Below are 21394 nucleotides of genomic sequence, written 5' to 3'. Positions count from 1 at the left end.
TACAGTCTTAGACCTTAGATTTATTAAGTTAAATGTACAAAAGATCGATGACTTGATACATTTCATGTTTCAAGGCTTTGTCATTTCAAACAAAACAAGCTCTGTGTCAATCAAAAGCCTTCCAGTCCTTTAATATTGCCTGCCAGCTCTCAGACAGTCATACACACTCTTGTGGCAAGTTATTGTTTTTTTTCCTTTTAGCCGCAGTAGTCTGCTGTATAACGTAGACTCTAGTCAAACAGATCTGTCTATAAAGTAAAAGAGATTTAATACAAAAGCGCAGAACAAGGTATTTACAGAATAAGTAAATCCTGGGTGTGCTCTCTAACAGAGCAACCTCACAGGGAAGCTCTCGGCTTTGGCAGTGAAGATTTTCGTTTACAAAGAGAAACGGATAAGGCACCGAGAAGGCTTAAAAAACATTTGATCGTTCCATAAGCGCCAACAAATCGTCGCTACATCCAACGTCAGTTTGTCCCTAAGGTTTCATTTAAGGAAAACAGTTTGGTTCTGTGAGAGTCGCACAGAGCAAGATGTGCTGTCAGCTCGTAAAGTGGTCCGTCTGACTAGAGCTAAAGGAAGGCATGGTGGCTCACTGGATTGATACTGAACTTACAAACATAAAGAGAACTTCAATCTGTTTTTTTTTTTCAATGCAGGGTTCCTATTAACAGTCTGGGAAAAATATGGATTTTTTTTTTTTTTTTTGAGTATTTTCCAGACTTTAGACTTTATTCTCGAGTCCATTGTCTACAAGCACTCCATCCATCCAGTTTGTGCATTCAACTGTCTATCCATCTGACCATCAGCCTATCTGTTTGGTAACTGAATGGTCTGCAATTCTACCATCCATCTTAACATACATTTGTCCATCCATCCAACTGTCCATCTACATGTCTGTCTAACCATCAAGCCATTAATTACCCATCCAGCCATCCATCTGTCCATCCATTCATCCTGCCTACTGTCTAAACATGACACCAGTTTGTAGTTTATACTTTAAAAATTGCTAAAAAGCACTAAGAACTCTTAAGAATTTCAGCCTGAAAGTTTGTCGTGCTGCTTAGGAACCCTGCGAACATTTTAAACACCACAGTAACGTAATGCATCAGATTTGGTCTGTGCAGTTCAAAGTGCACAAAGCTGCCGTTAACGGAGAAACAAAAGGCTTTCAGGGCTCTGAGGTGGCAAAAAGTCCGCTGTGACTAATACTGCATGTTCTGCAAATCCTCTTTGGCCAACGGAAAATGGAACGAGGCTCACCAGACGGGTAAGATGGGACGACGGTCTCTGACTCATACAGCAGTGTTGTTATTGCTTAAGAGACATTGCACGTAGTTGCAAATGTTTGGTTGTCTTTACATATCAAAATAATAGTAAAAAAAAAATAAAAATAAAAAAATATTAGAAAAATATCTCCTCGGTTGATTATCTCGCACATGTAAATGTTTCAATACATGATATCAAAAGTGCAACTTTATAACAATCCTTCTGAATGGGGTTTGGAGTGATAATAGAAAAAAGGAAAGGCTGTTAGGGAAAAAAAAAAAGACATTCATACTTACAAATCATTATTGTAAGGCATTGACAAAAATGCATCATATTTGTCTTAAAGGTGACAGTAGAAATCGGATCTAAAATGACCGTGTGTGTTGTATAAAAATATTTTTTCCATCTTAATTTCATTCAGTTGTATTAAGCTGATGAGAAAGTTACAGTACTATCAGATGTGAGCGGCGTCACCAGTCAGTCACAATGTCAACTCATCGTGGAGACGCTGCAGCGAGACAGTGAGACGGGCGAAGAGAGACCCCAGAAAGCTTAAAGTCTGTCTCTGTGCTCCGAGTTTGGCCACTTTTCCTTCTCTCTCCTTGAAGAATGCTGACCCGGATCCTTTGAGACTGTTGAAGTGCAACCCTGGCGGCCCGTTTCTGAGGCAACCAGCGACAGATGCCTTAGATGACTCTGGAGGTCTGATCGCAGTCAGCCCCGCCTCTCAGTAAACAGTCTATGTTGTGCCAGGCGTCGAGAACCGAAGGAGTACGGACAAGGCAGACACCGATCGATTATAGAGCAGGGAAGCTAGTGTTGCTGAACCCTGTAACCAGGTGACGGGAAGAAGGGGAGGAGGAGCCGGGACCGCCGCGGCCATGCAGGCAGTGCACGGAGGGGGGGGATAACTCTGCCAGGGGTCCCTCAGCGTTCAGAAGCTACCCTGGACAAACGGGTGGCTGAGCAGGAAGTCCGCCGTGGGGCGCCACTTCTCCTCCACAAACACTTGCCGCAGGAAGTCCCTGCACGAGTCAGACACGCCCTCTGGAAGCAGGGGCTTGGTGGGCTGGGTAGCGATCTTAAAAATGGCGGCCATGGCCTCGTACTCGGCCCAGGGAGGTTTCTGAGTCAGCATTTCAACAACAGTGCAGGCGACACTCCTGAAGGAGGAGAGCAACACAGGAACACAGGTTAGTTTTACATGCTCAATTCATCATAAAACGCTGCATCGTACAATATGGAGCAAAAATAAAATACTTTTTTAGACGTCAGAAAGGTCTTTTAAAGTTATTTTTTGCACTTTGGCTGTCAACAAAACTTGACCCACAAATCTCCAAAAAGATTATCTTTTTTGGAACTGTAGCTTTATTTATTTATTGAGTCATTTACAGTACCTTATAAAAGTGCCCATATTAGCTACATTTAAAGAATAAAAATGGCCAAGTATACAGATTGGGTGGAAAGGCAGCATTATGCAAATTAAATCTAAGGAGAAATGCCTACGCTTTAGAAATCTACATTAAAATGTCACCAGAAAAATTGTTCTTCTTGGCAACAAAGTATAAAGTTAGAGGTGATTTTTACAGTTTTGCATATTTACTTTACATACCAGTTTTATGTGCCCATAAACAAACGGAAACCATCCATTTCAACTCTTAGTGTTGAAAAACTCAGCTAACCTGTAGTATAACCGATATCCCCTCCGGGAATCATTCCTTTCTGCCCCCCATCCGAAGGTATTCTTACCAAACATCAGCTTTCCGGCCGTATCCCTCCCCATTTATCACTTCGGGGCTCATCCAGTAGGGGGTGCCAGTGACAGACTTGATTCCTGTTCCAGTCATGCAGATGGTCTGGATCCGTTTGCTCGCTCCAAAGTCTCCGAGCTTGACGTTCCCAGAGGAGTCTCTCAGGATGTTAGCACCTGATGGGGACCAAACAAACTGAGCTCAGAGCTACTCATGACTCCTCTGAGAGCTGCCACGGAGAGTTCGTTTACCCGAGCCAGCACGTCGGCTGACTTCAGAGGAACGGTTGAAGTCAAGAGCCTGATTAATCTGGCAGGCTATCTTTTAAAGTACCAACTGAGATCTTCAGGCTGTCATTATATGCATACTTTCCTTCCTATTTATGCATCATCCACTTTCCACTCCCTTTAAAGTCATTGCCAAGCGGGCTTGTATGTATCAGAAGTTCTAATGCTGAATAAACTGCTCCATGTGAGACAAATCAGACCTCAGCCCCGTCTCCCCTACTTCCGTACTACTTTTCCAACATGTCCGTCCCATTTCCTGTTAGCACGCCACTTGTTTGATCAGTGACTAACGTGAGCCATTTGCCGCTCACCCTCCACCCCCAAAGAGGGATTAGATAGCCGCAGAGAGTGACTTGGGAGGCTAAAACTGTAACATTTACTTGCTTGGTTCCATCTTCAAGCACATATATTGACGTTAAGTCGTCTGAAAACTCAGGAATTTCCATTTGTTTGCCTTCTTTTGAAACATTAGCTTCAGAAAAAGTCTCAAGCTATAGTCACATACCACCTGAGCTGACATTTTCTGTTGAGGGAAACGATGTTCTTGTGTGGCGAGCTGACCTCACGCCATATTAAACGTGTGGAGCATTTCCAAGTGGAAAATCCCACCCACATGTGCTGTCATGGAGCCTGGCTGCGTCCCGGGTGACCCACTATCTTTTTTTTTTTCCCTCTACTGACACAACCAGACGGGATGTTTCCCTCTTTCTTGGCTGCTGCGGCCTAACGAAGCAGCGACTCCCAAAGCTGCGGGCAGAAAAACCAAAGCCTTTCCGTCCGGTGTCGAGCATTTTTAGACTGTCGAGCCACCTTCACCAGCGTGAAGCCTAATATACCTCAGAGGAGATGTTAAAATAGTGCAGTTTTCCATCCCCGTTCTGAGTAAGACAAATGAAAAAAGAAACTATGGGAACAACCTTACATGTTGAATAGTGGGATTTTTTTTCTGACAGACCAACATGAAAGTGGCGAATGTTTGTGAAGTCGGAGGCAAATGATAAGTGGTTTGTACAAATAATCTTAAAAGTGTGGCAAGCATTTGTTCTTTCTCTGCCAACAGAGCTGCAATCTTTTGGGGTATGCAATACTATAGATAATAGTATAATAATAATAATAATAATAATAATAATAATAATAATAATAATAATAATAATAATAATAATAATAATAATAATAATTGGATGGCAAAATGTACCTTACAGGATTTTTCTTATTACTGAATTTTAAGCTAAAACTATGCTACATGAAAATTTCTAGGCTGAAAATATTTAAGTTTTTTTTTTTTCTTATCTGAAATGTAAATATGTTTTGTACAGTTTTGGCTTAATTGATTATGGGTATTGTTCTTTAACAATTAATTGTTTACTAAATTAGTGGACAATTATTTCAAAAATCAATTCATTCTAATTAATCTAATTAGTTGTTCCAGTCCTAGTCTACAGATGTGCTAAGCAAATATACACATACATAGAAAAAACCTGAAGTGGTTAAATAAAAAAAATTTGTAGAATGTTACAATTAATTGTCCAAATAATCAATAGAATAATCAATTACTAAACCAATTGTTAGTTGCAGTCTTATCATAGACTGCAAATTTTGTCCGTCTTTGCAAACTGCTTCACACTCAGTCATACTGGACAGAGAACGTCTGTTAACGTCAACTTTATGTGCGTGTTACCGAGATTAAATTATGCACAGGTAGATTTTATGCTCCAAATACCAAACGACTTTTGAAGACAATTAGTTTTGCAGGATTTTATAAAGCGATTGAGTAAAGAGAGGTGAATACAAAAGCATGCCACATTTTTTTTGCACGTTTATTTGTAAAACATATGGAAAACTACGCATCGCCTTCCATTTCGCTATTACGCCCCACCAGGGTTTCCCCCAGTGTATTATAAGCCTGGTGTCCCGCCACGGTTTACTAGCCTCGCCGCCAGGCTAAGCGTTGCTTGTTTAAGTTTCAATGAAAAAAAAAAACAATATCTTTTTTTTATTTTTTTATTTTAAAGCCGGGCTGTAAGCGTCTCTGTTGCTCTGAGCATTTCACTAGCAGAGCAGATTTATCCTAAAGGATAGGTTTATAGTAGATAGGTTTATAGTTTATGTATTTAAAGCCGATAGCGCACGGACTAATCACACAGCTGGTGCTGCCGCTGTTTTACCTCAGCGGGATCGCGCCCTGCCGCCTCCTTTCACTCAAACTGGACACAGGCTGACGTGTATGGATATTTACATCAACTTACTGTGAGGAATTATGATCCCTTGGAGAACTCTAGGTAAGAGTTTAAAACCCGCCGCGAATAACTTGTAGCGAATTCAGAGGTTGCGTTGTGGAGCGGTGAGAATTATTTATCTTTGTGAACGAACAATTATACGCTGCGTTTACATCTCGACATGCTGGGTACAGTGTGGCTCTGTGTCTGTCTTCCCTGTAAAGTTTGTCTCTGGTCCCAGTTGGCCGGAGCGTTTGTGGATAACGAGCAGCGCTAACCTCATCATGTAGGTTCAGCCCAGTGAGGAGCTTTCAGGCTCTCCTCGGAGTCACGCATCACGCTAATTTTATATTATTTAATTATTATTTTTAGTATTATTTTTCCGGTTACATGATGCATCAAACCATATCAAATGCGTTGTCTACTTATTAATGTGCGCGGCCGCACAGAGATATGAGAAACTCATGACCGTCAGGCACGGTCGAGTCCCATAAACTCGACCAACCAGAATAGTTTCTGCGACGATTAAAAACTCAACAGACACAAAATGGAAACACTACTAAAGCCAAATCTCCCGTTTGTTGCGCATCTCTGTGTAGTGCAGCAGATTTAACTCATCATGCAGGGCCGGTCCAAGGCTGCATGAGGCCTTGCGCAGACTTTGACTTAGGGGCCCCTCTAGCTGCTAAAATCATCAGCACCTCTAAGAGTTTCTGTGTTAGATTTAGTGAAATATGGCAGAAGGGAGTAGTTTAATTGGCCAGCCTAAAAAGCAATAAGTTATAATCGCAGTTTACTAATTTGTATTTGTAAATTCAAAGATTAAACTCACAGCATCAGACTGTTGCTATGGTAACAAAACAATCTAACTATGAACATTGTTCTTTGAAGTTTTACAAAGTAAACTTGCCAGCTCCTTAAAATCTTGCATTTAAATGTTAAACAATTTAAAATCTTTTAATTTATGTATGCTGAAATTGAATCAAGTTTAACAGCATTGATAATCTCAATAAACAAGTGTTATATTTATGTATCTGTGATCTGTTTTAACATATTAGCGTTTATGGGGTCCCTGAAGCTCCTGGGGGCCTGATGGAGCTGCTGACTTAATTTGGATTAAACAGAAGTGCAAATTTGTTATTTTTAGACTAGTTGTGGGTTTAAATAGCATTTCACTGGTGATGTTTTCCTGTAACATATAATTATACAGTAATACTTTAATATTTTCTGTCAACTTAACATCTTTTAATACATAAACACGGTAGACCGCCGGTGTACCGCCTTGACGCTCCCACCACCGGGCCTAGCAAGTTTTCTGGGGGAAACCCTGCAAAATTTTATAGTTTTCTGAGCGACTGGTTCAGTTTCTCTGAAGTTTTAGAAGTCATACATCGAATTAAAGCTCCCCTTTGACCTTTACAGGATTCCGGTTTCACTTGCCTTTGATGTCCCTGTGCACAATCATGTTGCTGTGCAGGTAGGAAACTCCCTGAAGGATCTGCCTGGTGTATCTCCTTGTCACCTTCTCCGTCAGGGCCCCGTAGGCTTTCAGCTGGTCCTTTATTGAGCCCTGGTGGGACAGCGAAAGAGCAACAACAGCTTTTATGAGAACGTGTGGAAAAATGAATCACGCTCGCAGCGAGATTCATCACAGCTACCAATACACTCAAACAAGAGTTATTTTTGTAATGGAAACGGCGCCTCGCTGCCAAATTCCAAACACGAAACCCAAATATGTAAACAGCGCCGAAAGAGGATTGTCTGATGCTGAGATCAAACGCCGTTTTAGTTCCCTTTTTAAGTTCTTCCAAAGTAAATCTTTGCGGAGTGAAGGTGTGATCCAATACCACTTAAGATGCAATAAAAAAAAACACAAAAAAAAAACATGTTTCTCCTTACTTTCAGCTGTCAACAACACACCTCTAAGACAAACCTCGAGCTTAGCCCTCCCACTCTAAACCACCGGCTCCTTCCCTGGGCCACTCAAGTTTTATCGAGCACAGACCCACAAAACCTTGGCCCCTTGTCACATCCTCTCTTACATCAGCCAACTCCAACACACTATAAACGTTTCCATTTCCAGACAATGTGTGACTAAGACCGAGAAATTCTAGAAAAAAGAAGAAAAAAAAAAGATCAACAGGCGACAGTCTCTCACTAAAGAGCTCATTTTCACAGAAAATGATCCCATAAAACAGGCTGTTCTGCTCACATTAACCACTGAGACCATGTTTGGTGACAGCTGGTGACGTTTTTCAAATTGTTTTCTAGCTGAAATCGACTGCAGGAGTCTTTCTTAAAAACAGCCGAGATTTAAACGAAGGCTATGCAGAGTGTTTTTAATGATCCTCATAAGTCATCATCAAAAACATTTTGAAATGAAGCCACAGTTCCAATACAAAATTCTTTAGCTTTCCTTACTAATAATTTGCGAAATAATGTAGCTATGCACTGACCCAAATTTTCCCGGTTACTAATGATTTCTAGTTTTGTTTGAGTTTTTGAAAAAAAAATTTCTCTCTCTAAAGTAAAATAACAAATAAGACACAAAAGCCAGATGTGGGTTATTTGATAGCAGTAGTATTTTTTTTAAATCCTAGTGAAAATGAAGCAGATACATAACTATCCCATTTCTGCATCACAGCTTATGTCCGCAATCTTAATCTGATGTGATTTTTATTCAACTCAAAAGGTGCATCAAAGTACTCACAGTTTCTTTATGCATCTGTAGACCAGAAATGATTAAGTTCAGGAATAGCTTTGATGCATCCAAAGATTAGGGGTGAAAGAAATATCAGCTTTAGCATTAGAAATAAAGTTTAAAATCATATAGATCTGAAATATAGTCATTATAGTTCATTAGGACTATGCCTTTAAGCACAGTCACTTACATAGGGCAACAAGGACACAAGTTTTGACAGCTAGATTATATTAACTCTAAAGCAGGATGGGCACCTAGCTCAAAATGTCTGTTGCTAAATACATTATAGGCATTGTAACTTAATAAAGCCATGTGTACAAATTAAGCGTTCTTTTCCTATAAATAATCGTTACTTCGAAGAAAATGTCAAAAAAAAAAAAGGAAGCAATTATGGCTGCGTAATCTGATTTTCCGAATTAGTGAAACTCCATCCAACAGTATGAATATCATATTGCCATGCAAAATGCCTTCTTATGACGACTGGAAATAACACCAAGCTAATCTTGCATTCTAAACGGTCCTTTGCAGTACCTTTAATGTGCAAACTGATACTAAAGATACCGAGGAGCATGTACTGTTGAATGAGGGCACTGAAGTAGCAACCCAACAGTGGAACCACAGCAGTCACCTTCAAAGTAAAAGCATTTTCTTTCCACAATACAATTAGCTCTGTGTGCAGAATTTAATGCCTCTGGGCTGTCAAATGCTCAGGGCTCATCTACATAAAATGGAAGGAATTAGTAAAGTTTTAAAAGCAAGAAGATATCCTTCCAGCTTCAGGTTCTTATATGACTCAGAACCAGAATATGCACACAGCAGTCACCAAGTCCTCACCTTTGAAGCTCTCTTCAGCATAAAAGTTTATGCTCAGTTCATGTTTGACATGTAAATATAAGCATTAATATGTTCAAAGTATGTTCAAAGCATAAGTACTAGGCAGCAGAATACACACCCCAGGCATAAACTCAACAAAAATGGTGAGTTTTCTATGCTCCAGGTCCCGCAGACAGCCGTAGTACTGAACGATCCTGTCATGACGCAAGTTCTTCAGCAGCTGGATCTCGCACTCCAGAGCATTCACTTCCTACAGAAAAAAAGATCACTCTATACCTTTACATTTATTAAGAATTTTGCAAAAAAGAAAACACACACACAAAAAAATCCAGGTTTATTCCAAACATATTTGCGCACAAACCTCACCTTGCTCGTTTCCTGGCTGTCAGGATCGAAGGGCACCTGCTTGGCGGCCAGCTCGCGGCCTGTATCTGCGTCGTAGCAGAGGTAGACCTCCCCAAACGCCCCTCGTCCCAAGAGCTTTCCCTGCCGCCAGTTGACTGGCGCCCGTGGTGCTGCAGAAAAACAACACCAGATGATGAAAACCCACCGCTGGCTAATTTTTTTATTTTATTTTTTTTGCCAACTAAGCCCCTCGAAGACAGACAGCAACAGCGGCACTGTGATAAACCGATCTGAGCGAGCACCGAGTTCCAAAGCAATAAAACACTGCTTAGACAGTAAAACCCTCCCAGACAGAATGTCAAATCCACCTTGGTTTGTTGAAGAGCTCCGACCGCAGACCCTCTCAGATTCAGGGAAACCCCAGATAAGACAGCCAGGCAGTGAAAACCGCAACCCGCCGACGCAAAAGTTGTCAAAACCTTAGAAAGATCGTCTCGGCAGCGCTCATCCGCTCCAGTCCCAGACTCTGAGACTTTGTTTTGGAATTAGCCCGCTGCTTTTGTGGCCGCATTAGACTGTTTGGTTGTGCGTGGGTGAGGACAGCGAGACGGAGACGTCGACCACAGACTGCTGAGCCGAGCTTTGGCAAGATGACAGAGGCTGTTTCAGAACAAACTGCAGATGTGATCAGGGAGCCTGCGACATGGTCTGCGTCTGCGTCGATCACAGAGGAATTATGCCTGTGGAGACTTACGGCATTACTGTACATCACTGCTGCTCCTTCACACTCTGCATCACCAGGAATTAAAATAAGGCTGACGGAGGGCTAAAGGGAGAACGGATTATCTTTGATTTGGCACTAGCCGTTTCGGCGTAACAACTCAAGGTTTTCCCCCACTTGTGTTAACGGAAAACGCTTTGCTGAAAAAAAAAAAACTGTTTAAATATTAAAGCACGGCTGTGTTTTTATCAGTTTATGAGGCTAATTAACTCAGTGTTTAAGAAAAATAATATTTATTTATGTATTTAAAGAGGAACTAAGCAACAAATGGTTACAAAAAGCCAGATGTTCAGTTACAACTTAAAGTGTGAAGATTTGCTGTTTTTTTTAATTATTATTGTAAACAGATTTTTTTGCTCCATTTTTGGCTTGCCTCTCACACAGTGAGCAAACATTACCCCCAGCCTTTAGTCACCTGCTTGTTTGCATCCAAAATTACATCACAACTCATCTGCAGACAGATTTGTTCATCCAACGTAGCACTGATTAAAAAAAGAGGAAAAGTTCTGAAACGCACGGACGGACGGATGGAATTTTTAAGATCACAGGATATCAAATAACATTTTCCCATACTTGCTTCTTTTCCATACTTATCCAGCCCTAGAACATTTTTCTTGAATTCTATAGTTTTCCCACATTGTGCAGTAACTCCAATCATAGGTCTTGAAAACCGTCAGGAACGTAATTTTACCTGCAGCGGTCTCACTTTGTCTCTTTCGCACATTTTTTGTTTTTTGAAGACAGTCTTGCATAAAGGTTTTCGGGTTAGGCCACACTACTTACATTTGGCAGTGCCGCGCTGGCAGCTTTTGTCGGCAGTCCGGCCCAGCGAGCGCAGGTCGCTGAATGTCAGCGAGCTGTCGCCGTTATAGCTGCGTGTGCGACTGGAGGGAACCAGCTGGAAAAGGTTCTCCTGGGGCATGAAGCTGCGCGGGAGCGTCCTGCGACCTGCAAGCAGAAACACATTGGTGACTTTTTTCCCTCTCTCATTCTGTTACTCATTAGAGGCCAAGACTCAACGCCGGCCAGAGTCTCTCACCACTCAGTCCCACTTCCCTTTAGACAGGAAGAAGGCCGCTGTATTTTTATACAAGTTTGGGTTCGCCACAGGGAGACATAAATCACAGCTAGTCAAGGTTAGCCTCAGAGTGAGCAATTACTTGCAGCTGCCTGGAAACAAGCGCTGAAACACTTAATGCACCAAGTTTATATGAGAAAAGTGTTTTGTCAGGGGCTAAAACAAAAAAAACAAAAAAGGGGGGAGGAATGTTGAAGTAAAAAAATTATAATTCAGAAGGGGTCAGCTCCCAGATGCCAACCGGCACAGAGAACAGATGGTTCCCTCAGTGCGTATGGTTCCAAACAGTGCCCAAGACGATGCATATTCAGATTACCCACCAATAATGTCATTGTATGCTTTCTGCTATGTGTAAAGCAGGAGGTAACTATGGAACTGACACACTAGGTTTATCTTGTCTGATGTCTTTCCAAGATATATAACTAAGATCTTATTGTTACAACTTTGCATTTTCCAGCCAGGAACCGGTAATTGCTTCAATCTCGACAACCTGCCATAATGTTCCAGAAAGGAACTCTTTAAAATTAAAACCAACACGCAATGTTTTTGTGCTTTCTTTATTTAAGCATGGCAATCTGTTGACTTTGTAGCAAAGGTGATTTCTTACGGTCGCCATAATCCTTGCTGCGATTGGGCAACTGGAACTGCCGTGGGAAAGTTCCTCCCTTCCCGTGTCGACCTGAAAGAGGGAGCAAAGAGGCAAAACCTTCACTCGCCGAAACATTTAGTTTCCCCTTACACCCATCCACCTCTCAGCACCTCTCCAAATCTGCACCGACGCACTGATGGAGTGCAATGATTAGAGAAGCTCGCATTTCCATAGATCACATCTGACAAGTCTCAGCGCACTGTTCCTGCTCATCCGTGCATGTCAAATCAGAGTTGAGCTCAGCAGAATGACACGCAGCTTTCCACACATGTAGCCCCGCTGAAGCTGAAGCTGATGCTGCTGCGTCACCCTGATGCAGCCCAGGCAGAAACTGGAAACATTCCTCCAGGCGTATTAAAAGCAGGTGGGGAGCCCCGTTGACGCACGTGAGCGGCGACCCTCGCAGCACACGCGCTAGGAGTGGTGATCGTAGTGGTGAGGGGGGAGAAGAGGGGTTACTGGGTCTCAATTGAAAGCAGCTGTTCCGTCACATGATGGCCTGCTCCAGCGCTGTTATTGTGGTTGTATCCCCATGGAGACGGGAGTTATTTTCTGTGTTTGGTAACATGGGACGGAGGGGAAAAATCTACTCACAGGGAATGATAAACACCGTAGGCCGTGACAGGAGGGGGCTGGGCTCTACATCTGGGGAGAGGAGAGCCTGTGTGTGCAGTTGCGTCCTAATGTACCGTGCAGCATTTCTTTCTTTTTTTTTGTTGTTTTTTTTTAATTCGGTGCGTGATGGGGAGCGAGCGGCGCGAGGCAAAAAGAAGAGAGCAGACTGGGAAAACTGCTCCGCTCGGAAGGGTTAGTGTGGCGTTGACTGCCATGCTGCTTTCTTTGATCCGTGTTCTGAAGACACAGACAGGAAGCCAGGGGACCCGAGTAGAGGGGCTTCAAGGGGCTGATGACTGGTCATGAGAAGCCACTTCTTATTAGGGCTACTAAAAAAAAAAAAAAAGGTAAAAATGAACAGCGCTCTCAGACCACTGACTTTTAATGCGTTGTACTGGGATTTTAAGTGATGGATCAGCAGAGTTTTAGGAAAATGACGCATTGTTTTCAACAAACTTTCAACTAAAAGCTATTGCTCTGACTTTAATTTTGATGAATAAATTACGTAGATTTTAAAAGACGTTAAAAATGTTCTATTTAACTAATTGTATTTTTCCATTTTACATAAAAAGGTCCCCAGCTGAAGCCTTTTATACTGTGTTTCTGGTGTGCTCTTAATTCTGACGTCCGCAAAACAACAACAAAGTCGCTTCTCTTGTTAATTTTTGCTTCAAAACACAATCGAAAGGGACGAGGGACATTATTGTGTACAAGTTCTGCCCAAAGGAGCACCGACGCTACTTAAGCCTGAACTACCATCTCAAAGGTAAACGTGTTCTAGCAAGCACAGACATCCCCAACGGTAATGTCAGCGTTTCACAGGTCACATCTCTAAAGAAGTGGTTTTTCCAAGAAGTTTCATGAATGATCAGGAGTTCCCGAAACACTTGAAAGAAACTTCCTTGAGATTGCACCAATCTGTTGGCTGAATAACCTAAATGCCAGATGTTAACACTAAGTAACCCTTTTGTTGAGCTTATGTCGATTTAATCAGTGATTTAGCAGCAAAAAGGGGTCTTACGTTGAAAAATTTGCTTACTTTGTCAATATATTGTTTTTGATGAAAAATCGATTAGTTTCAACAATTAATTGCAGACGCTGCAATTAATATGACAAGAAAAATTTTAATCAAGTCACAAAAATATAAGAAATTTTAATTTGCCAGGCATTTGTTTTCATTTCCCCCAGTATTCTGATGCTAACAATTACCTTCGGGAATAATTTAAATAGTACATAACATAACTGGAACAGCATTTCAGTTGGTATGTGATGAGGTTTATTAGAGAACATTATTCAACAAGCACCATTATGAAGACCAAGGAACGCAGAAGACAAGGATAAAAGCTGCGGAGAAGCTTAAAACAGGGACTTCTAACTGGGGACTGTTAAATCCATTATCAGTGCATGGCAAGGATCCAAATCTCCCAATCACAGCCGTCTAACTAAACTGACAAACTAGACAATCAGAGCACTGAAGTGGCTGCAGCAGATCGTCTGTCTCTTACCTTTGTATTCGTAGTTGAGGTTCAGGTAATTATTGTCCCGGTTGTTCTGTGAGAACGGAGGGCTGAAATGATAAAGAACAAGTAGAAAAAGTTCAGGAATCGTTTGCTTGTTTGGTTGGTAATCCCCCCACCCCTTATCTTCAAAACAGAGTCTGACCGGCAGCAAAGCGGAGCCTCGAAATGCTGCTTGTGTTGAAAGTATTTTACAGTTAGACACGCCGGGTGTTTCAAGAACAGTGTTCTGAATTACAGCAGATAAGCTGGGACCTCTTTGTAATAAGAAGACGACGAAAACAGTGAGGAAAAAAAACGTTCTGGCATTGCTGACCTGGCAGTCAAGCTGAGTGTATTGTATATTCTTAAATGCACTCCCTTCCCATCCCCTCCAAGCCTCCCACTTTCCCTGGGTGTTTGTGACCAGCCCCTCCAGAAAGTGACGTCTCTGCTGACCGCAGGGCGGCGCGGGGCCACGAGACCCTGGATAAGGGGCACGCATGCCCGCTCGCGGGGAAAAGTTCCATGCACTTGTTTCCTGCCATTGTTCTGCAGCCTGGAGCGCTGATAAGCCTTGTGCAGGTAGAACTGTTTCCGTCCTCCTGCTCTCTCAAACCTCGCACTCGCTTACTCTTTTATTTTCCTTTCGACTCTGATTCAGTCCTCTCTCTCTCTCTCTCTCTCTCTCTTTCATGTCAGTTTCTCTGTTTTTTTTCCTTTCTTGTTTTCTGGCTCGGTCTTTTCATCGTCTCACTCCGTCCGTCACATCTCCCACTCAGTGACCAACATCCTTGCTCCCGTGATAACAGAGGAATCCAGGCGTCCAGATAAGAAGTTTAGTCACTATAGCAACAGCAAAATGACCTGATTCCGATTTTCTTCCCACACAGTCAGCCCGGGAAAGGGTCAGATATACAAACTTCAATCTGTCACTGCTTCTTTTTTTTTTTAAACAATCTCATATCGTCAACGCTGGTTTAGGAACATAACCATGAATCTACATAAATGATGATCGTGAATCCCAGCATCTGCACCAACACTCACCTGTCCAGAGCTTGATCTATTGACTGACAGCTGCTTGACAGCGAGTTGCCTGCGCTGCCGAAGGGATCCAGCATCTGACAGACGCAACGACACAGAGAGAGCAAAGGTCACATGAGCAGCCAGTGATGTGGTGGAGATGGGGACAAACAGATTTGAGTCTCCAGCATTTTGCCGCACAGCAGAATTCAAATAAAGATTCAGGTGTTATGCACAAATGTCAAGCAGCTGCATCAGAATTAAAAAATGTTCACTATAGAAAGCAAGAAAAAAAAAACTGCTTTGTTAAAGTATGAAAAACGTGAAGCCGTGAAAGGTTTGGAAACCTTTGTATTAAAAACTGTCAAAAATGAAAAGGGGAAAAAAAGTTACACCTTCATTTCACTAAAGAAGTTATCAGAAAATGTTTCTGAGATCGACTTTCACCTTTTTTTTTTTTAATCTTTTTTGCTTTCACAAAACATGAATGTATTAAGCAAGATTTTAAGTTAACTCCATGAATGTAAATGTCTGCAAATGTAATTTCAGACGCAGAATAAAATCTTTTCGGCCTTGGAATGAAGATCACCAAACATAAAAGACATTTTAAGTCCTCTCAGAAACCCTGAAAACTGCTGAACAACATCTGTCACGCGGTGCAGAGCTTACGTTCTGGTCAGAGGTCTCTGGGATGAACTCCCCCTCGCTGTGGATGCTGGTGTACGAGCCCTGACGAGCGATCTGCTGCTGCTCCTCAGGGACGCTGCCCGGAGGAGGGGACGTCCGGCCGGTGTGGAGAGAACCTGAGAAAAGCCGCCGGTTGGAGGATGAGAAGCAGAAAAAAGATGGGATGCAGCCGAATCAAAACGAGGGTGAGGAGATGAAGAGCGTCGATTGAGGGAAAGATGGAATAGGAGGGAGAGTGTGTTATTCTTGGATTCAAGTTCAAGAGAGTCGGAGATGATTTACTAAACCACGCTGCCGCCACCTCTAACCTCAATTACTGTGACAAACGTTCGGCCTGCCTGCCGCGCTGCTGCAGAGCCTGAGGACTTGTCCTTGTAACAGAGACTGAAGCTATCACTGATTGAGCTGAGAGGGATTTGAAGAAATTCACCAGAAAAAAAAAAAAAAAAAAAGAAGCTTAAATTGAACAATCACAAACGTGAAAACTACAAATCTTTGTTCAACACAGGTTGGTGTTCTCCTCACTGCATGATCTCCCTCCCCTCTCCTGCTGTTGGACCGTCTTCAAGGCACCCAGGCTCACATCACATCTTCGCTCAACCGTAGACCGTGACCGCGCTCTCCTGTCGCCTCCTATCTGCCGCCACTCCTCCTCCCCCTCTTCTTTTCATGCTTACAGCAGGACAACAGATGTGACTGATGGGTGCTGGTACAGGGACAGCATTCAAAAGGAGATAGATTGGCGTGAAATTTCAGTGCTTTTCCTTCAAACTGGAAAACGCAAACGGTTTGCTGCTGCTCGTGTTTAAGATTTGGAACGCGCGAGTTAAGACGCTGACCTTTCTGAGCAGAGCTGATGTAAAGGACCAAAAAAACGCTGCTCCGCAGAGAAGACTTCCTCTTCACGCCGAGTTACCAGATATGCCAGGAGGGACAACAGACCTGCACTGCGCTGCGCTGTGTTATCCAGCCACAAAGACTATGACACGACACCAATCTGTCTGGGAGGATTACTTTGACATTTTGGGGAAACATTCGTCTCACTCAGCGTTCGATTAAAAGATTAAATCTACAATAATCCGCTGTGCATTTCCCCCCTTTCCCTCCCAAAAAAATTGTAAAATGTCAAATGATGCCTTTATAAGGGAAAAAGGGATTCTTCATATGCTGGTGGTGGCTTGCTCTGAAGGAAAGTGCGTCCTTGCTTTGACATGACGTTTCCCTGCCTTCGCTTACAGTTTGCGTCTTCTGTTCTGACCGGCGGCAGCCTTCATTTCTCAAAAAACATTTTTTGTGACAGGCAGAAACAGGGTGAAAAGAAAATCCTGACAGTAGAGGATTCCATGCAGTGTCCTGATCTGAGTTTTAAACTCAGCAGATTCCTAGTAATAGGTTTTATCCTAATTTATTTAGTCTAAACAGCCCACAAGTAAAGATGCACCAATCAGAAACATCAAAGACCATTTCCAGCATCAATCTCCCCATTAGATTGCAAGAACGCTATTAGTAATATTTTTTATCCTTCCTGTGACAACATCACACCTCATGTGCTAAATACAGTAGTTATTGCCAAAAAGGATTTTATGGTTTTAAAACAGAGACAAAAATGATTACAAAGAAAGTTTTTGGCCTGAAGAATGTAGATTCTTAACTTTACTTTAAGATTTCCAAACATTTACCCGCATTTCCAAATCCAACATGTTTCCAGACAGAGGCTAAAAGCTCACAAGGAAATGTTAGAACAACTTTGGTGTTCTCCTTTCAGCCTTCCTGTTACCTGCTGTAAGTCTTGCTCTCTCTCACTCTTTTGCAGGTGGGGATTGGACTACAGGCATTTCACAAATGTAGTTTCATTTTACTGCGACTTGATGGGTCTTAAGAACATATTGTTCACAGATCAGCTTTTTTTTTTTTGGTTTCTCAGTGCATCTTTACCCACGACTTTTCCGTGAGATCGGCGGAAGCTCACCCGTTGAGTGTTTGCGGACCCTCTCCGACCCTTTGAGCAGCGAGCCCTTCAGGTCTCCTAATGACCGCGACGACTTCATCTCACTCTGCTTGTCCCGGCTGTTCACCTGCAGATACTGCAAGCCGGAAGAAGAGGACATCGGATGAGGGAGTGAGGGCAGCATTACAGCTTTATTCGTTGCTCTTTTCGGAAGAAGTATGACTTTATTCAAAGCTCACATTCGTGACAGCGGCTGGGGTTTCAATGGTGCACATGCGCAGTGAACAATGAGAGCCACTCACAGGGTTGTTTTTAGGGGTCTTCAGCAGAATCCTGAGCAGCCCGTTAGTTCCTGAAGTGTTGCCCAGAGACAGCACCGCCTGATCCAGGTCCTCCTGGCTTTTCAGCGGCAGCAGCAGCTGAAGGACCAAACACAAACGTGACCTTTCTTTTCTTATCGTTGCATAAAGCAGCGGCAGTCTCAGAAAGGTTGAGGTGGGAAAGGGATTCTTATTAAAGAAAGTAAACATTCTTTTATCTGATTTTCCCTGTGCACTTAAGCTGAAAATCCCTCTTTAGGATGCAGATGGTTTCTGGAGTTTTGACAGTGAAATGTTCAGCTCCCGGCAACTTTTAAAATCCACATAAACATTTGAAGCCGTTTTTTTTTCTTTCTTTTTCTTCTTTTTCTAACGGGAAATCATGACTGCAATGTGAGTTGCATTTTTCCTGTGAAGTTGCTCAGGGAATCACTGCACATCTGTGTAATGGGGAGATGAAAGGCAGTGCAAACCTAAAACCGAAAAACTGAAATGTTTTCCTTCATCCGTGTCTTTTTTTAAAGTCTTTTAAGGCTGAAAACAAAACAAACGGAAAGTACTACTCATCTTTTGTGCTTAGCTTTGTCTCATGCGTTTTGTTTTTCCTCTCCTATGGAAAGTACTCTGGCTCAATGCCACAAACGTGTCTCACTGCTGCACAAAGCCACTGATGGACCGTTTTGGTATTTTATATGAATCTGACTGTGATTTGATTGTCTTGGAAAAATTTGCATCAAACAGAATATGCATTCTGACAGGAATTGATTACAGGTAATACCATGTCAATTGGTTTGTCTTATGAAGCGTGAAAATGTTTTCTAATTTAATCTAGCATCAACACTGATGAACAAATGTTTATTATTCAGTCGCATTCTGTAACTTGGTACTGATTACTAGGTTCTGAGTGGGTTGTTGTTCTCTTTTTGCAAATCTAAAAAAAAAAAAAAAAAAAAAATCAAGGCTTTTCTGAGTAATTAGGATGTTAACAGCTTGGAGAAAGAAAACGTGTTTATGCGGCTCACACAGTGTCTGAGGTCTCCTAAAAGCGTCATTAACCAAATCACTCGGCTACATTTTGCAGACTTCAACAAGCGAGACTGTCACAAAGTCAAACGTTCACTGCATAATTACCACAGCTAAACAGGTAATGCTATTTTTGTGGTATTGAGATAAAAGATCTGGAGACTTCGTATCCATCATCCATTTTGTCTCTTTTCTTTTCAACTACTTCCTCTTGCAGCAAATTCTGGGTGTTTGTAACTACAGAAGAAAATGTGTAAAGAAATGTTCACATATTTTCTGCATTCATTCAACTCAATCTGTACAGCGTTAGAAAATAACCTTCCTTCGCTTACCTCCTTCTCCATAAAGAAGAGGTCCATCTGCTGACCAAAGGCCTCTGTGACTTTTTGCAGAAGCTCTTTGATCTTCAGCGGCCTCTGAAACGGTATGATCCTGAAACGGGGCGGAAACATCGGCAGCGTTAGGAACCATTCATGTCACATCTCTGGGTGCAGACACTTTGCAAGAAGATCCCTCATTAACAGGAATTCACTTTTTTTTTTCTCTGTTCCGGTGCTTTCGGTAGCCGCGAAACAAGTCATTTGTTTCACGAATGCGGCGAAGAGAGCGGAAAATGTTCGGGTCGGGCTGGGTCAAGGAGAGAAGAGTGCAAAGGCGTGCAAGATACTGACAGAAGATTAATCAACGAAGAAAAAACAAAAAAGCGAGGGAATAAACCTTCTCAGAGAAAATGTACAGTCTGTCTGCAGTTATCACTTTGTCTTTCGCTCTGATTGCAAGAGAGCGCATATACGGGGCCGCGCGTGTTTGTAAAACTACATGCATGAGCATGCTTTCCAATCAGGGTATGCATCGGCCGCTGTTTCAACAACGGCCGGGGTCTCTCCGCTAAGCCAGCACAAAGGCAGATGGGAAACTTCCTGAGAGGAAAGAAGGGGGGCTGAAGCGGGGTTGGAGAGGGGGAGGATCTAGAGCGGCAGCTATAGCAGCAGGATGTGTGTCTTTCCCTCCTCTTTTAGAGAGTGACAGAGTGATAGATATAGAGACGTGGAGATATTTACAGACTGTGAGTTAGGAAATAAAGAAGACAGCCTGAGAAAATAGACTCTCTGCAGCATGTCTTTGCCTGATATCAGTCTCATTCTGCTTGCGAAGAATCTGCAGCCGCCACCAACTCTTTATAGTACACTGATAAAAGAGCTTGTTTTTATCCCATCGCTTCCTCATCAGAGGCCAGAGCTCTGCCTATCTTAATGACTGCTCATCGGTTCCCTCATTTAAACGAGAGGATTCTGGGAATCGACGGGCCTGCAGATCAGAGGCGAGCAACGGTGCAGCTAAACGCTCCCCGACTGTTTAGATTCAGCGATGATGTGTGCGATAGAGAGCAGGGAGGGATGTGGCGGAGGGCTAAAAAAGGGGGTCCTGCGCTAAAAGATATGGCTTTCCTTCCTCTGCAAGCGAGCGTGGGGAAACACAGTTGCAGAGGGAAAAAAATAAAAAAATAGAAAAGGAACAGATTTGCAGATGAAAGATTGCCTTCACACAGCACGCTGGCTCTGACTTTTCCTAAAAATCACAAACATACACACACACACAAAGAAAAAAAAAAGAAGAAGAAAAGAGGAAAGGTCTGGCTCTGGTCCTTCACTCTCTGGCCAAAGGAAGAGAGAGACACTCTGCAGCGCTTATTTCCTGCCTCAAACCTTCAGCGCCTGCCAATGAAAAGAGAAACCTTCCCGTTTGATTCCATTGTGGACAGACAAAACGATTATCCTGACTCATGGATTCCTAATACCTCGAGTGCTACAGATGCTTATGGGATATGGCATTATATTTACACGGTTTCTGCACAATCCCGTTGTCTTAAAGAGCGAAAAAGGTCTCACCGCAGAGGCTTATGTGAATAAAAGAAAGGTTTGTGCTTCTTTTTTTTTTCTTTTTTGCTAAATTCAAATGTGCCCTTAGTTGCAGGCTTGTGATATTTGCAGGATGGAGGCCCTTCGCTGCTTTAGAACCAGAATTAAAACAAATAAAACAAATATTTAGATTTTACAAAGAATATTCACTTAAGATTTAAATTTAGCAGAAATGCTTTTCAGTGAAAGCATAAATAAAACTTCTGTTTTTTTTTGTTTTTTTTTTTTAATCTTCTAACCCTTTATGTATGCGTGGCAAAAATGCCAGTAAATAATTTTTTCCTATTAAGTCTTTATAATACTTGGAAAAAATGCACTGAAGTTGGTAAATTTAGCAATAACTAAACAAAAAGTTAAGTCTACAAGTGTGATGCCTTCATTACAAACACGCACTCCGGACAGAGAGTATTGTATCGAGACACAGAAAAAATTAAATACATAGTTTTCATTCA

At 42.3% G+C, this 21394-nt stretch overlaps 1 protein-coding gene across 1 annotated transcript in view; it reads right to left on the bottom strand.

Annotated features, from left to right (window-relative positions):
• The window catches only part of map3k22 (mitogen-activated protein kinase kinase kinase 22), a 42522-nt gene continuing 21128 nt past the window's right edge, over positions 1 to 21394 (bottom strand). The window contains exons 6-18 of the mRNA XM_008396201.3: positions 19356 to 19455; positions 17983 to 18099; positions 17702 to 17816; positions 15715 to 15848; positions 15070 to 15143; positions 14032 to 14093; positions 11870 to 11941; positions 10968 to 11132; positions 9425 to 9573; positions 9177 to 9308; positions 6964 to 7093; positions 3019 to 3196; positions 1 to 2432 (exon numbers count right to left, since the gene is read on the bottom strand). Coding sequence (XP_008394423.1) covers positions 2204 to 2432; positions 3019 to 3196; positions 6964 to 7093; positions 9177 to 9308; positions 9425 to 9573; positions 10968 to 11132; positions 11870 to 11941; positions 14032 to 14093; positions 15070 to 15143; positions 15715 to 15848; positions 17702 to 17816; positions 17983 to 18099; positions 19356 to 19455 — 1657 coding nt within the window. The 3' untranslated portion in view covers positions 1 to 2203. The remainder of the gene's footprint in view (positions 2433 to 3018; positions 3197 to 6963; positions 7094 to 9176; positions 9309 to 9424; positions 9574 to 10967; positions 11133 to 11869; positions 11942 to 14031; positions 14094 to 15069; positions 15144 to 15714; positions 15849 to 17701; positions 17817 to 17982; positions 18100 to 19355; positions 19456 to 21394) is intronic.

The sequence above is a fragment of the Poecilia reticulata genome, chromosome 20 (genome assembly GCF_904066995.2).
Source record: "Poecilia reticulata chromosome 20, P_reticulata-male-v2, whole genome shotgun sequence".
In the NCBI taxonomy this organism is placed as follows: domain Eukaryota; kingdom Metazoa; phylum Chordata; class Actinopteri; order Cyprinodontiformes; family Poeciliidae; genus Poecilia; species Poecilia reticulata.
The sequence above is the reverse complement of the archived record's forward strand: the minus strand, read 5'-3'. Positions and strand labels throughout refer to the sequence as shown.